Here is a 16587-nt window from a genome sequence, read left to right on the forward strand (position 1 = left end):
GCAGAGAATGAAAATTAATATAGAAAAAATCGAGAGAAGAGATAAATATTTGGCAGAAAGTTTATTAATTTGCTGAAAATGCATCAAATAATAAAGAAATCGACGTACAGAATGCTGTAAGTAAATACACAAAGAAATTTAAGAGAGAGAAAGAATGAAAGAGGAAGGTAGAAAGAAATTGGATTAAAATGCAATAATGATGATATCAAACGAAAGAACGAACAAACTAAAATATTCAGTATATATCTATTATGAAAGATAAAACGTAGACTTAAAGAAAGATGAAAGAGGATGTATTTTTATAAACTTGGAAATATCGATTAAAAATATGAGAAAAAATACATCATTATGAAAGTGAATTAAAACACCAAAGAAGGGATTCTCAATTAAAGAAAGAATATCTTTTTGGTAGGAACAGAAACGAAAGTTAGAGAAAGCTAAAAGTAGTTAAAAATTCACAAAGGGTTGAAACAGAAAGGGCTTACACACACACACACACACACACACACACACACACACACACACACACACACACACACACACACACACACACACACACACAGAGAGAGAGAGAGAGAGAGAGAGAGAGAGAGAGAGAGAAAATTTAAAACCCGCAGATAATGAAATAAAATTAAAAATGGATGTCCTTTTAACAAAAACAGAAAGTAAATTGTAAGCAGGCAAAGCAAGTGAATTAAAATTCAGAAAACGAATTAAAAGTCATATAAGATGGATTAAAAAGCAAGTAGAACAAACGTAAATGAAATAACAAATAAGATGGAAAAAAGCAGGAAGTTGAATAAATAACAATGCCTTTTATTAGAGATAGGAATGAGATTAAAACTTTAAATTAAAATTCATAGAAGAAAAATGGACGTAAAGAAATTGAATATAGTATTATTGTAATAGTGATATAAAACGAATTAGAATACAGAGAATAAAGTACAGAAAGGAGAAATAAAATGGGAAGATAAATTGAAAAGAATGGAAGAGAGTGACAAGTATCGATTGATGTGTACTCCTTCTGTCCAACAGTGCAAATCGGTTAGCCTGTTAACTCAGGACGACAAGAGACAATTGCATCGGTGTATTGGTTAAACACAAGAGGCGAACGTGTAATAGACCATGTGTAGATGCATGTAGACAGATTATTGATTTTTGCTCTACTGTTCATTTTTTTCTCTCCCGAACCTTTCCTCTTCGTTTAGATTAAAAAAAATCAAAATACATCCATATATTATGCAAGCAAAATACATTATCTTACTGTTTATTTTATTAAAATCCATATATTCATGTAAACAAGATTTGTTTTGGTTCGATATGCGTATTAAAATGAATTTTGGGACAGCAATAATGTGAAAAGATGGAATACTGTAGGCATTCACTATAGTGTCAAGTATCTCAAAGGTTATACTATACTATCATGTACTTATAAATATAATACAGATGAATTGACTATGAATCAGTGGCGCCACCTAATAAAAAACACGATATTCGTTCGCAAATTAAATCTATTTAAAAAAAATCTGCTTAGATGATTTTTTTTCCACCAGAGGTCGCTAATCAGCTATTCATCCAGCTGCTAAAGATTACACCGACACACCCTGTCGTTAATAAAGCCGGATAATTAGCAATTTTCTTGATAATGCGTACATAATGTGTGAAACATAAGCTCTGTTGATAATGACGTTAGATGACGTCATTTTCGATTTGTAAAAAGATTTTGGTGTGCAGTCATGTTCAATCAATTATTTTTTATGTATAAGATAATATAAGGAATCTATCGAAAATCAATTTTAACTTAAACTTCCGGATTTGTTATATATTCATAGACCAATTTTTTAAAAATATTTCTGCTGTTTAAAACATAAGCATCGTGGGATTTTTCAAATTTGCTATAGCAAAATCTCTTGGGTTTTGCAAGTAATAATAGATACAAGCTGACAGACATACACAGAAGAGATTAGAACTTAAGACTCGCCATGTTGTATCGCACCTGCTACAGCTAGATATACGTAGATTGATGAGAAAGAGAATCCAGTCTACGGAAGCTATGTTTACCCTCTACTGAGAAAGACAATGTTTGCATCTACGTGTAACAACACTTCGTCAAATGAGTTCGCCAAAGCATTACCTTGATGACATAGAGTTATTGATCGAAAACGCCCGTGGATTTCTGGGAAGAAATTACTTCCTTTCACCTAACACCATCATTCAAACAGACTTTAAATTAAAATGAATAGACACAAAGAACTCGCTACCTTATAGGGGTCTCTGCATGCATTTAAACATCTCCGTTAACATTTTGGGTCTAAGTTTATGTTTGTAGAAATCTTTGAATAATTTAAAATCACTTAAAGAGTTCGTAAATCATGTTGAAAGAGTGAATGAAAAACTTTGCAATATTCTAACACTAGCATTGGGATATACCTGTGGAAGCTCAAGAGCACACACACACATCCGTCGTCATGGTAACATTCTAATGTGCCAAAGACTTGTCTAGAATATCGTCTTTGAGCAGTTTAAAAAAGTAACTATTGTTGATTCAAAAACAAAAGTCTTTTAACTGTTATCGGGATATAAGCGTCTATTTGCAAGGCTCAATGATTCTTAAAATATCTTTTATATTTGAAATATTAGATCTCAAAATAACAATTATGTTATTTTTCAGAAAATATCATTGGGAGACTGTGGGAATATTTTATCACTATTTATTTCGTTGTCTAAGAATTCTGTTAAAATATTTGACTCAATTATATAGTCCTGTGGCACGAAAATATGTTTTAATCTTCAATGATTGCTGCAACTCATCATAAAGATATTTAAGGAACGTAATCCAACCTATCAGAAGCTGGACTTGTATGAGGAGTTATACGATAATTTTTTTAAGGGGGGGGGCTACTAACATGGAAACAACAGATATTTGGCCATATCTTCTGATCGAAAGGAAGGTAACTTATCTCGGTTTTTAGAGAATTCATCTAAATTGAAAACATATTGTTTCTTCCATCTGATCATGAAATGGATATATTGAAAAAATAAATATGCCTGTCAAAGTTCTGCTGCAAAAGTATACAGTCGTAAAAATGTGAATTGTTATAAATAGCATACGAAGAAACAATACTGAATTGGCCAAAGAAACATTTCAGTGTTCAAATGCCAAGACAAGGCGATCGCATTCTTTGATCCAAAGGCTCCGCGTTAGAAATTTCTTAAGTCCAAACATAAATCAGCCTGTCTTCTGAACCATTCTCTAAGTCCCCTGGGATACAAGTCATCGGAGACATACTCATAAATAGTCCCGTGGCACGGAGATTTTTGGAGAACGAAAATTTACCATACTGCGAGGCCTTTGTATGTTCAGGAATTAAACTGTTACTCAAATACATTTCTAGGGCTTCCAACACATCTTAATCAACATATTTGACCTTACTTGTTTATTATTTTTCTTATCAGCCTCGGTGGTCGAATGAATAACTTCCAATTTGCTACCGAAAAGGATGTGAATTCTAGTTTCATGCCAGACGTTTTTTAGGTGACAAATGATTTTCATCACCCGGTGTGAAACCCCTCCACAAAAAATATCAAAATATTTTACTTCTTTACTCCTGGTGCCGCGTTTTAAGCTTACCTTACTCTTCCATACGAGGTGCTGCTGTGTAATATATTTACATGTTTTCTGGGAATAAAAACTTATAAGCAGTACATGAAAGGAATCCCATTATAGACTAAACATGGACTATAGACTAAATATTCAGAATTGCAATATTTTCCTGTTAGTTTGAATAGAAGGCACGTTAACAACTTTGCCTATCAGATGATTTAAGTTTCCTAACAAGTTCCATATAGGATATTTTTCCATGTCTTCTTGAACATCATTGTAATGTTTCAGACATAAGTTTATTGAGATCTACATTTCATGTTTTATCAGCAGTTCGAATATCTATTAATTGCAACTGGGATGAAGATATCAGAGCCAATATACGTTTGACACTTTATATTGACTATATACTTCAGTTCTTTGATTGAGAATAATTTCTGGCGTGCCCTAGATAGTATACGTTAGAAAAAATTCATAATTTTATAAGAGGATAGAATTGATAAATCAGACAGAATGGTGAAGTTGGTGTTGCTTGTTATTTTCGATTTATTTCATATTTTATCCGTCCCTATGGATAAATGATTTAATTTCAGTGATAGAAACGAATCCCACATTCGCGTTTGTTGGGCAAATTGCCGAATTTTCATTTTTGTCAATAAATCAGCCCAGCAATTGAGAAACTTTGGCAAAAGCTCTGAATCTCGTTAACAAAAATGCCCCCCCCCCCCAGAAAAACACTCGAAATAAATCGAGCCTCTGAAGTAGACAAGTCATAATGAGAATTTTTCCAGCATTTCATTGTAAGTGCGAGTTCCCTTTGAAATTGTGCTGATGATCGCATGAGAATCAATTTCGTTATTACATTTCTTTCGACAACAACACCTGATTATAAACAAAATGAAAATTCTACTCTGCTTCTTCACCTCTCTCTCTCTCTCTCTCTCTCTCTCTCTCTCTCTCTCTCTCTGACTCTCTCCTCCTTTACACTTCCTATTCTTATTTCTGTTTTACTTTTTCTCTCTTCTATTTTCTTTCATTTTCTTTATTATTTATTCTTTTCTGTCTTTCGTCTCTTACACTTTTTGTTATTCTTACTTTCTTTTTTTTCTCTATTCCTCTACTTCGCTCCAGCCATTCTTTTTTTCCCTATTTTCTCACTTAATTTCTTTATTCCCTCTCTCTGTCCGTTGTACCACAAGAAATTTTTGATTAATTTTTCAGGCCAATATTTTCAGGGGGGGGGGGGAAATCAACTAATCAAAAGTCCCTTGCAGCAACTCCTACCTAAAGTAAATAAATAACTAAAGACCATTCTAAAAAACTATATCTCAGAGAAGTCTAAACTTTCTCTTAAAAATTCTTATACTCCAAAACTAAAAAAAATATATATATTCGTTATTTTTATATTCATATATGAACGTATTAGTTTGCGAATTTTTTTGCATTTTCATTCTAATACGATTGGTATTTATTTTTAGGCTTCTGTATATTCCACAGCCGTAAAAACCTTAATTTCTGTTTCTACCCTGATGTTATTGGGACTTATAGTGGCTTACCACGCGTTAGAAGTTCAAGTAAGTATTTTTATTTTTTTCAGAAATAATTGTTTCATTTATGTGTCTTGTATACTCAATACTGTATACAGTAACTGTATTATAGTGTGCGAGTACCCCCTGTATATGCAGCTTTTCCTGCAGTCAGCCAATATCTACGTGATTGCTTCCTTTGCAGTACAGTATAATCAAATATCTATTATATAATAGTACATCTATAGGAGCCCACATGAAACATTAGTTGCAGAAAATTTATATATCTTTATAAAAGTTTTCCTTAAAATTTCTTTAGTAACTATTTCTAAAGATTTTTTAAATTATTTTTTTCTAATTATCCTTAGAATTTTTCAAATTTTCCTCTATAATTTCCCACACCAATATGTTATTTTTATAAAAGTTTACTACACTTCTTTGACTACAGAAACAAACAATTTGGGACACTCCCCGTGTGGTTGCCGGGATAAGAATAGCACCAATGTAGCTAATGCATGTCGTACGAGGCGACTAAAATTGGTACCCTTGGAGGGTAATGGATGGCAATGCTGTAGCCAGTGAAGTTCTAACTGAGGCTCGGCTATTGCTGTTACCCACCTGCCATGATCAGAGCTTTATAGCTCAATAACACCTTATCCTTACACTGTCCTCTACAGACAACGGGGAATATGAAAAGCAATATTGCTTCGCCCCTTTAAGCCAGTCCTTTAAAACAAACAATTTGCTATATATATATATATATATATATATATATATATATATATATATATATATATATATATATATATATATATATATATATATATATTATAGGTGGATTTTCCTAATTGATGGAGTAAATAAATAGAAATACTCTTTATGCTGTGAATGAATATATTAAAGTGGACTGTGTAATTGATGAAGTAAATGAAACATAGCAATAGAAATACTCTTTATGCTGTAAATATATTGTCTATAAATCGTACTGTATTTTCATTCTCCATGAGTTTCATTATGCGAATTTAATATACTGATCCACCTAGTACTATCGGAAAATATCTAGAACACCCTAAACACTTCAAATAAATAAATAAACGATGAACTGTATGTTATCGAGTCGTCAAACGTTCACCGTAACTTACCGTCTAAGTTCCCCTGCTCATAGAAGCCTATTGAATCATATTCTATCTCTCCGTATTGGCTCATATCCACAAAGTTCCAACAGCGTAGAATATAAGATACATTGTTAATCAAGCATTTTAACTCCCAGACATTTATGGGCAATTGAAATAGAAATTGAAGTCACATTATTAGACTGTAAATCTTTCTTACCAAATATATGCAAGTATTTCACATAAACTCCATAATAAAGAGTATATTTCATTTAAAAATGTCCCTTATAGGCAATTCTAAAATCAAAGTGATATTTTAAAAGATAATTCTCTTCTAAATGTATCCTTTACATTGCCAAATAATTGCTTATCCTATGTTGTTAATGGTACGTTAAGTTTGAAGATAGTAATTGTTATGAATGTGATAAATTTTATTTCTCTTTTAAACTATCCACTGGAAGACCAAAGTTGGATTTTCTTATTTTAAATACGGTTGGGTAGACTTTCTCTAAGAAAATCCTATTTTCTTACCAATGAAAGTAGTGTATAAAATATCTGAATAGACTTTAGTGTCCATTAAATTATTTATTGCCACCTTCTGTTGTAATGGTATCCATTAAGATATCGTATTGAATGTATCAACCTATGAAAGTAGAGACAAAAGGTTTGGTAATCCACCATCAAACTATCTAGATTTTATTTAGCACTTTGATAACAAAAGAGCTACCATTAGACAAAAACGACACGAAATGCACCACTAAATGGAAGATTCTTTTGAAGATTGGGTTTCAGCTCTAAAACGTAAAAAGACTAGATTTTTTTTTTTCCATATCCTCTTCTTTCTCTTCTATAGAGAGAGGAATCAGTTCCATTCTAAAAGCAGTTAAGAGAAATACAAAAAAGAAACCAAACCCATATTCTTCTACTTTATTCTGAGCAACTAAACAAATGGTTGAGCAGAATACTACCGTGAACCTTCTCGCTTTCTCCTATACAGAACTTGTGAACCTGGCATTCATTCTGTCATCTTAGAAAAAATCGATGACAAAATAACATACTCAAAGAATGAGATGCTGCAAATACTTGAGTAGAAAAAAAAATCTGTTTTTTTTAGAGAACCGATAAAGTGGCAAGGTAGAAAAATCTTTGTGCACTTGAACGGTGTTAGAGGAGCCCCTCCCACACAATTTATACACTAATATATCACCGAACTTAGCTGCGTTTGATGCCATTCTACATCTGGAAAAAAAAAAACACTTTTTTTTCTGTATCGTGAATGTACGTCTCTTAAACAGCGATTGAAAGAACTGGGAAGTTTTTTGTTGTTATTTTGTGAAACGGTATAAGTTCCAAGGCTCGTGCTGTAAACGCAAAAAAAAAAAAAAAAAAAAAAGGTTTCAAAAACTTGTGCTATTTATTGATTTTTATTAAAAGAAAAATAAGTTAAAATCTCTCAAGTATACTATTTTTATATATTTCTATTTAATGAACAGAATGTTAACCGAAAATTTACAGGATCTACACGTTTACATAAAAACTATAAAAGAACTATATCCTATTTCCAAATCTATTTTACAATAGATTCTGTCTGTATACATACACCAGGTGGCACAGTAGTTGTGTTAGGAATTAAATAAACATAAAAAAATAATAAAAGCAAATGTTGATAATCTATTAATTTCATATATTTGACATTTAATTCAATAAAATTAGTTTAATTGGCATATGAATGATTAATTTTAATATTAAAAAATGGAATTTCTATACCCTCATTAAATATTTAAGTCAACATCACAATAATATGTACAGTATTATTTGTGAAATCAATTGAAATGATTTAAAAAATATTAAAAAAATAATAAATTAAAATAAACAACTTTAACGTTATTAATTCGTTAAATTATTTATGATAATAATATTACATGTATTTTATTCGAATATTATTTTATATAATCTAATGTAATGAACGGTTCTTATAATTTTAAGGACTGGCTTAAAGGGGCGAAGCAAGAATGCTTTTCATCTTCCTCGTTATCTGTACAGTGTAGGGATAAGTGTTATTGAGCGATATAAAGCTCTGATCATGGCAGGAGGGTAACAGCAATAGCCGAGCCTGTTAGAATTTCATTGGCTACAGCATTGCCATCCATTACCCTCCAAGGGTATAAATCACCGCATCTCACGGTCGATTCCATCAACTTCACATCACACATCCATAATGAATGGAATTATGGTGTTTAAATTATATAATAAATTGTATTATATTATATTATGGTGTATGTTGTATATTATATACTAATCTACATTTTTAATAATTCATAAGGTATAAGTAATAAAATTTATAATAAATTTTCTAAGATATATTACGTTATAAAAATTTATTATTTATAAATTATTTAACATTAGTACCTTTTAATGAAATATATATTATTACTATTACTATCTCATAATAACGTATATATTATTACCACTAAAATATAGAGCATAAGTGACTTGAGTTTGATGTCGTGAGGATATTGATGTTGGTCATCATTGTATAACCAACTGAAAGAAACATAAATGCTTGGAATTTTACCAGAGTTTATGAGAACAAACCTTCGACATAGAAATTGCCTTCGTTTGAACTACTGATAAAATTCGAAACTTGTATTTTTCTTACATTTAGCTATATAAGGATGACGGATGCCAAGATCCTCATATTATTCTTAGATTTTTTTTTATAAATTAGGTATTATTGATAGCTTTTTTTGATAAATTATATATTATCAGTATTAGTATATTTTTGATTAGAGCAATTATTTTTATAACTATTATTAAAACGTTTTTATTAAAATTTTTATTGAGTTTAATAAACGCATTTCACATAATACACGAATATATCTAAGTTGTTTTTGAGAAGGAAGAGAATTTGCTAAGACTTATTTAACAAGACAAAAAAATAAATAAATAAATAAATATTTTAATTTGACATTGGCGTAAAACCCGGAAATATATCTGGCTCTGGGAAAATCGCATTTGAATTGCATCATTTAATTTCCCTAAAATGCTCACATAGTTTAGAAATTATTCATAGCCTAAATTTATCAAGTAAAGTGCTCATGTGTTGTGCTAGCTTGGAATCGTATATTTTCTGTCAACCGGAGTTTGCAACCTGCGCTCCTGGTGACATATTTAATAAACGCTGGTCGTTGCCCTCTTTGTAGCATCATTTAAAGGGCACAGGTTCCTGTTGTCATGGTAACTGGATATTTGGATTTCAGAGGCTTAGTTATCCCAACATTTTTACTTTCTTGCACATAGAAAGAATCATTCGATTTGCTAAATCAGAATTTATATCATCAAAATTCATCTTGAGTAAGATTAAATCTGAAACTAAACATGTAATTTTAAATTCGTCTCATACAAGACATAAATTTAATTTAAGTAAATGTCGTGGAAGGTAAAACTCTGTATGATTATAAGATCACTAGACGTTAAATAGGATTAATTAAATTAATTAAAAGAACTGGGCGATGGACTGAGTCCTTGACTCTTTATCCCGTCATCTAAATGAAGTAAATCTGTGTGGATAGAGTGTTATTGAGCTAAAAAGCTCTATTCATGGCTGGGTAACGGCAATAGCCGAGCCTCAGTTAAAACTTCATTGGCTACAGCATTGCCATTTGTTACCCTGGAAGTCCTAAAAAGGACTTTTTCATCTTCTTGATACTGGCTACAGCATTGCCATTTGTTACCCTGGAAGTCCTAAAAAGGACCTTTTCATCTTCTTGATACTTCGAAAATTTATGTTAAGTAAGTTAAATAATTAAGAATATTTTAGGTGTATTATATCTTCTTATAATAATATATTATTTTTTTTTGCTCTAGAATTTAATTTTCTAAATTTAATAAATTTATAAAGATAAATTATTTTTGTATAGAAATTAATTAAGAATCACATAAAATACTTTTAATTTTTACCCCAAATCTATTTACAAAGTACAACATTTAATTAAGACACCATTATAAATTAATTACATCTCACCGAGAAAGGTTATAAATCTATCACACACTAATACTATAGAGGGCGCTAGATAAATTCAATGAAATTATTGATAAGGATTATATTTTTATAAGTCATCGCGTGCCTATTTCTGTTGGGTGTGCTGTCGTGGCTTATGCAACTCGGGCTACAACATTCACGTCAGTTTGGCCATTTGGTTGCATTTTTACCGATGTATGAAATTTTTAAGAGTGTATAGCACATCAGTGCTCATGTTAATTGTTCAAAATGCAATTAATTGTAGGATAACTTTGAATACTTTAATTTATCAATGAATTATAGAAAACAATGATGAAGCAGAATGCTATATTTGGTTGGCATATTTGAATTACTCAAAGGCGTAAAATTTGGAAGAGGAGGACGAAGCTTGCCTCTTTCGACTACAATACTGTTTCCTATTGTAAATATGAGCAAAACAAGTTATAAAATTATCGAAAATTATATATAAAAACTTGCCTACCACGTCATTTCACACTTCTCGCATGCAAAACAGATGAAACTCAAAAAACAAAAACAGCAACTTATGACAACTGACAACGTTCAATTAGATTGGTTGACGCAGTAACCAATCACAGTTTTTAGGTGCTATTGTCTCAGAGCTCACCCTGCCTCGCATTCTGAAGTTGAAAACTACTAGAACGCTAAGAATTTGATTTGCTGCGCCTTCTGTATATCTTTTCAAAGGGCTCAAAGGCGTACGTATTTTGAAAGCACACATCCAGGCTATTAATGCGAATGTGATGCTACGTTTACGCATTGAAAAGCGTCCTCTTCATGAAGAATTAGTATATTGTGTTTATTTTTAGGAATCACGCGATGTCTGAAAACAATTAGGGGAGTCTTTAAAAGGAATAGATGCATAAATATAATATCGATGATATTGGTATTCGGTGGATAGCACCGCACACCTGTAAACCCGGAATATTCGCGCCCCTGTGTGTGTGTGTGTGTGTGTGTGTGTGTGTGTGTGTGTGTGTGTGTGTGTGTGTGTGTGTGTGTGTGTGTGTGTGTGTGTGTGTGTGTGTGTGTGTGTGTTGCATGGGGCGCATAACATGAAAAGAAAATATAAACCATACGAGTACATTACAAGAGAACAATAGCTATTACATTTCAAACTGGTTGCTAACATTTGAACGTGTTCTGGATCTCATATCTCACAGTATTGTTGAGCATGTTCATTGCAGGCATGATCTCGCTTACGCCAAAGTTGAATTACTGAGGAGTAGCAAAGCTTATAGCTTATTGTCTTATAGCTTATTGTAATAAGCTTTTAGCTTATTACTGTCGATTCAATAATTCTTCTCTCAAACTCATCATAGAATGTATAAATATTTATTGATTTATTTCAAATCACTGGGTGAGTGATAGAATCTTCATCGTCATGGTTAGCAGAATTAAGAACGTGATTAGATAGAGCGGTGCCTCTAGTTCTGCCATAGGTAGTGTCTCTCACATGCTTCTCCATACGTAGTTCAATGGATTTTTTTCCGTCTGACCAAAATAGGGCACATTGCAGTCACACCAAAAACGGTAAATGTCTGGGTATTTTAAGCTATCATATTTAGGTTTTGCTGTACCAAGCAAGGAACGGAGTTTGGTTAGAGAAGAGAAAGAAGTGAGAATTTTTTAATAAATGAGCTAAGTGAATATGCTAAGAAGTCTTCTTTCTCATCAACTTTCTACTGTCTGTTAATGTAGGCCGAACAATATTTTTTGGATGTAATTACGTAAAAAAAGGCCCACAACATTCAACTTCAACTTTTCTTTACTGGTATCGAGGGTGTAGAGCTAAGGAGTACCAATAAACTTGATCCAGACCATAAAATCATTGTCATCGTGCTTTTTTTGAGAACAAGTATGATGAGTCTATATTGTTGAATCTATTCCATTGTCCTTCTGTTTGCATGAAATAACACGAATCACTCAATAACTTTTACCAGACCTTTAGTGTCTAATGCTAATGTCCTTTCATCTGCACTTTAGTCCTAGGTGTTCGTGTATTTGTATTGGACAGACGTAGGACGTTATGCATTCGGGATATTGTCCGACATGCATTCTTATAACTCTCCCAGACAGTCATTTGACAAACTGTATCACTTATAATGAACTTACGATCCTCTCAATCCTCTATCTACTTCTTATATCAGTCAGCTGTTTGACATGGTCCTCATGACATGGTCTCCATATGTTCAGTTTATCACACATTTCTCTGTATCCTATCTCAGAGACACTGTTGCACCTCTCCATCCTGACAGAGCAAGAATATAACTCAGGTTATGCCCTTTTCTCACGACCATCTACACACCTGAACGCAGATAATTCTCTCGGAAGTAGTTACCGCCTATTTATACTCAATGGCACAACATGTGATATGTTTGATGACATATTACTGGTGGATTTCATTTAAGATGAAAATATGTCTAGTATTTTGGCCCATTAGTGCATTACGCATAAAATGAGTAAAACGTAAAAGTGCACAGAAAAATGTCCTATGCATTTCCTATACATATATAGATTACCCACATATATAGGCAGATAACGGCAACCAACTAAAAATATTCTTAGACACTTTAGTGCTTATTACTAACAGAGTAGTGGTTTTGGGAATACCTACCAACCTCGTTCCCGCTATCATCTTCATTCGATATCACTGGTGTCATGACCTTTGCCCATCATCATTACATACTTGAACGCAGATACCTTTCCCCGGAGTATTAGAAATTATTGAAGAAATTAAAAAATAAAAATAAACTGATTTGTGACTTTTATCGCTTCCTTCACCAATCTTATCACTGCACTAAAGAAATCGGATTGAAAAATAAGATAACTTTATTACAGTTTACATTGTAAACAGCATTTTTATAATACTAACTCAGGTAATTACACGAATCCTGATTTCTTTGTTTATATATCAGCGATAATAGTGAATTATTTCTTCATAGTCGGTTGTATATAAACAATACAATTTGAAACTATGGCTGGCTCTGTTACTGATAGTAGTTATTGCAAACGTCCCCAAAAAATGTGTACATTTTATAGTAAACAGCAACTTCTCTTGTATAAAGAGGATAGGTCCTGTTCTTTCTGGATACGAATAGGCCTAGTAATTAATTTGATCTGCTCTGGTAAGACAACCTAACGCCATTTTTTACCAAGACAGCCTCTATAGACAGTAACAGTCATTTTCGTTTTAACCTAGTAGAATAAGGTAATTATTTATTTCTAGACAGAATTTTGATTTCTGGAGGAAAATAAATTGTAGATAAATTAGATCAGGGAAGATATTGACGATAAAATCTTATACAGCAGACACGGGACTGTCGCAAGGCCAGACGGTGATAATCACCATCATATCCCATATAATCCTTTGACAAATGACCTCTTAGAAGTTGCTCCACAATCGGGAAAGGTGGGGAAAGAAGTCATTTGGATTTTTTGTTACTCCCTTATGTCTCATCCATCTCTATTTCTTCTATACTGAAACCAATTCTCCAATACCCTATTTCAAAAAGTTTTTTTTTTCCACGAGATAATTGCTTTGTTGACAGAAAAAGTTATTTTTTTCGAAAACATTTTTCTTCCAACATCAAACTCTACAGTACTTCTATGAGATGTGTGTGAAAATCATCAATTCTGATACAGTATCTCCCAGCAAACATTTTGACATCGAAGAAAATAATTAAAAATAAAAAAGATAACTCAGCATCCCTTTTTCCACTTGAGAAACATAGATTTTATCATTTTATTTCTAAATTTCTTTTCTTCTTTATGTTTTCATCGTGAGTGAAATAAATAAATCACGTGATTCAAAGTTTCTTCGAAAATCCTTGGCCTTACAACACTTGTAAAGAAAGTTTAGAAAAGTAATAAAAGTAAATATCTCCGATCTTGGTTGCTTCGTGTAGTTTCCAGAGCGATAGAGCAATTTGTCTACGCGTCGTTGCAATTAGTTCTTTGTACAATGTTGTTAGAGCCACCTTACTTTAATTAGCCAATTATAACCGTGCCTACCGTAGAGGTGATACAGAGGTTAATGCCATTTATCTTCTAAACTAATGAAGAATTTAACTAATTGGATAATAATTAATATTTTAATGATGATAAGACTTGTTCATTTTTTATATTAAAAAGAAGTTAAAATATTTTTAAGATATCAAAGTTAAGGTCAATGATTACGTCATAGCTCGTTATTGGAAGTGGATTTTTTGCAACTTCCGGTGGTAGTTTTTTCCTCACGATTCATCTTTCAATTGCGTGTTATTATATAACAGAATATTAATTTTGCAACTCTGGATGTGTACGGTTGTTCCTAATGGTGTATTACTTTGCTTTGATCTGTTGTATTTATCTTTGTTGTCATAGATACCTTTGTTGCCTAATCTAATCATCTCAGAGAACAAGTCCTTTGTTTCGAGTCTATTTGGATGAACAAAATGCACTGGAGCATACTTCGCTCTTTGCTGAAGAGTTGCTAAAGAAGGAAGTGAAGTTGTTATGAATCATGGATCTGTTTGGCTAAGCTGAATGTATTCGGGCAAACTTCGCTCTTTTCTGTAATGACTCATTATAGGCGAAATGAAGTTATGAATCAGGACGAAACACCTAAGGCTATAGCGTTCTAATGGCCAGTTCGGTGTGATGAAAGAGTTGTGTTTCAGGGAGAAAACAGGAAGTAAAATGAACATCAATAGTGTAATTCAGTGACCAAAATTAGTTATCCGCAAACACAACAGCATTTCCACGTAACTAATTTCTGAAGCAACCAGATAATCAATTACGAAATACAGATGACGTTGGATGGGTACAAGAGGTTAGCTTTTTCATATTCCCCTTTGTGTGATGAGAGGGGTTGATTGTTTATGGGTGATTTTAGTACTTGGTGCTTGAAGGAATCTCTTTCACTGCAATTGATAGCTTGTGTGATGAGCTGATTTGGGTGAACTGTAGCGTCTGCGAAGTACTTTACTAGTACACAATGGAGTGGAGTATGGAGGAAATATCTGGAGTACTGGTGTCTCGGTGTAACTGATCGTTTCTTGTGTACCATGCAGCGTTTGTAGACTACAAACTTCTAACTACGAAAGACTACAGAGAGATTTTTGACTCTGTAGTCTTTGTATTTTTACTTTGTACTTAGTCTTTAGCTTGCTGCGTAGGTTGAGAATTTGCTGAATTGTGCAGTGGCTGCGTTGGAAACCCAATTGTTCGTTTGGTATGATGTTCCCTTTATGTGTTGCTTCTTGTAATCTAGTTAGAATGATTTTTCTGCTATTTTTCCTAGGTTGGAGAGGAGGCTGATGAGTCGGTTTTGTGAGGTAATTGTGGGGATTTTCTAGTTTTGTGAGCGGGATGATGACTCAAGTTTCCAGGAGTGCTCGTGTGTTGTTGGGGATTGCTTTTACAATGCTGACCAGATGCATAAGAGCTTTGTGTGGTAGAAACTTGGTGATTTTGTTGGTAATTCCATCAGCACCTGTTGCTTTTCTGTTGTTGAGATGCTTAATAATGTTAGTTACTTCTACTAGAGAGAGAGAGAGAGATGGGGCTGATCTCTTCTTAATTGGTCTGTCTTCATGTACGTCAGACATTCCGTAGGTCTTATGGACAAAATTGAGATTTATGTGGATATGTTGTGATACCCAATAACGATATTGGCTGGATAGGTGAAGAAGATTGCTTTTGATGTTCCTATTGATCTGTGAAAAGAGTTTACTTGCTTACGGATGGTCTGTCAGCGCTCGCTCACTGGCGCTGTAAGTGTAGGTATATATGCAAATAGAATGATAGTTTTTGGTCGATTTTGATTGTAGCTTGTTTGATTCGTTGATTTGAGTGGATGGCTCTGTCTGAGAAGTACTTTACTGCTATTGAGTAGACAAGAGGAGGATCTCTGGAGTCTTGGTATCTCGGTGCATTTAAAATCATGCGGAGGCACTTATTTTGTACTCTTTGGGTGTTACATTTAGCTGTGTGACATCAGGCCGATGAAGCGAATATAATTATTGGGCTTATTGTCATCTGGTAGAGCAGCAGTTTGTTCCTTGCATTTAGCTTGCTGCGTTGATTGATCATGGGTTATAGTTGTGCAGTTAGTTTGGTTGCTTTTGTACAAGAGAGTTTATATGATCAGTAAAATACAGACCTCTGTCCAGGTAGACGCCAAGATATTTTGTCCTTGTGTGTACTGAGACTTTGGTGATAAACATTGGAATGTCATCATCATCTGGAGACGCTAATCTTCTGATATAGCCGCGCTTTTTTGCGTGTTTATTTCAAGTTTCCGTTTGGTAAACCAGTTTTCTAGAG

The 16587-nt window shown here is 33.0% G+C and overlaps 1 protein-coding gene across 2 annotated transcripts in view; it reads left to right on the top strand.

Moving 5' to 3' along the window:
* The window catches only part of SK (small conductance calcium-activated potassium channel), a 384830-nt gene that overhangs the window by 264209 nt on the left and 104034 nt on the right, over positions 1-16587 (top strand). For both annotated transcript variants that reach the window (XM_090402307.1, XM_090402305.1), the window contains exon 3: positions 5080-5175. In XM_090402307.1, the coding sequence (XP_090258433.1) occupies positions 5080-5175 (96 nt within the window). The remainder of the gene's footprint in view (positions 1-5079; positions 5176-16587) is intronic.

Source organism: Typopeltis vanoorti, chromosome 13 (genome assembly GCF_054136105.1).
Source record: "Typopeltis vanoorti isolate ZY-2024b chromosome 13, IOZ_Tvanoo_1.0, whole genome shotgun sequence".
Taxonomy (NCBI): domain Eukaryota; kingdom Metazoa; phylum Arthropoda; class Arachnida; order Uropygi; family Thelyphonidae; genus Typopeltis; species Typopeltis vanoorti.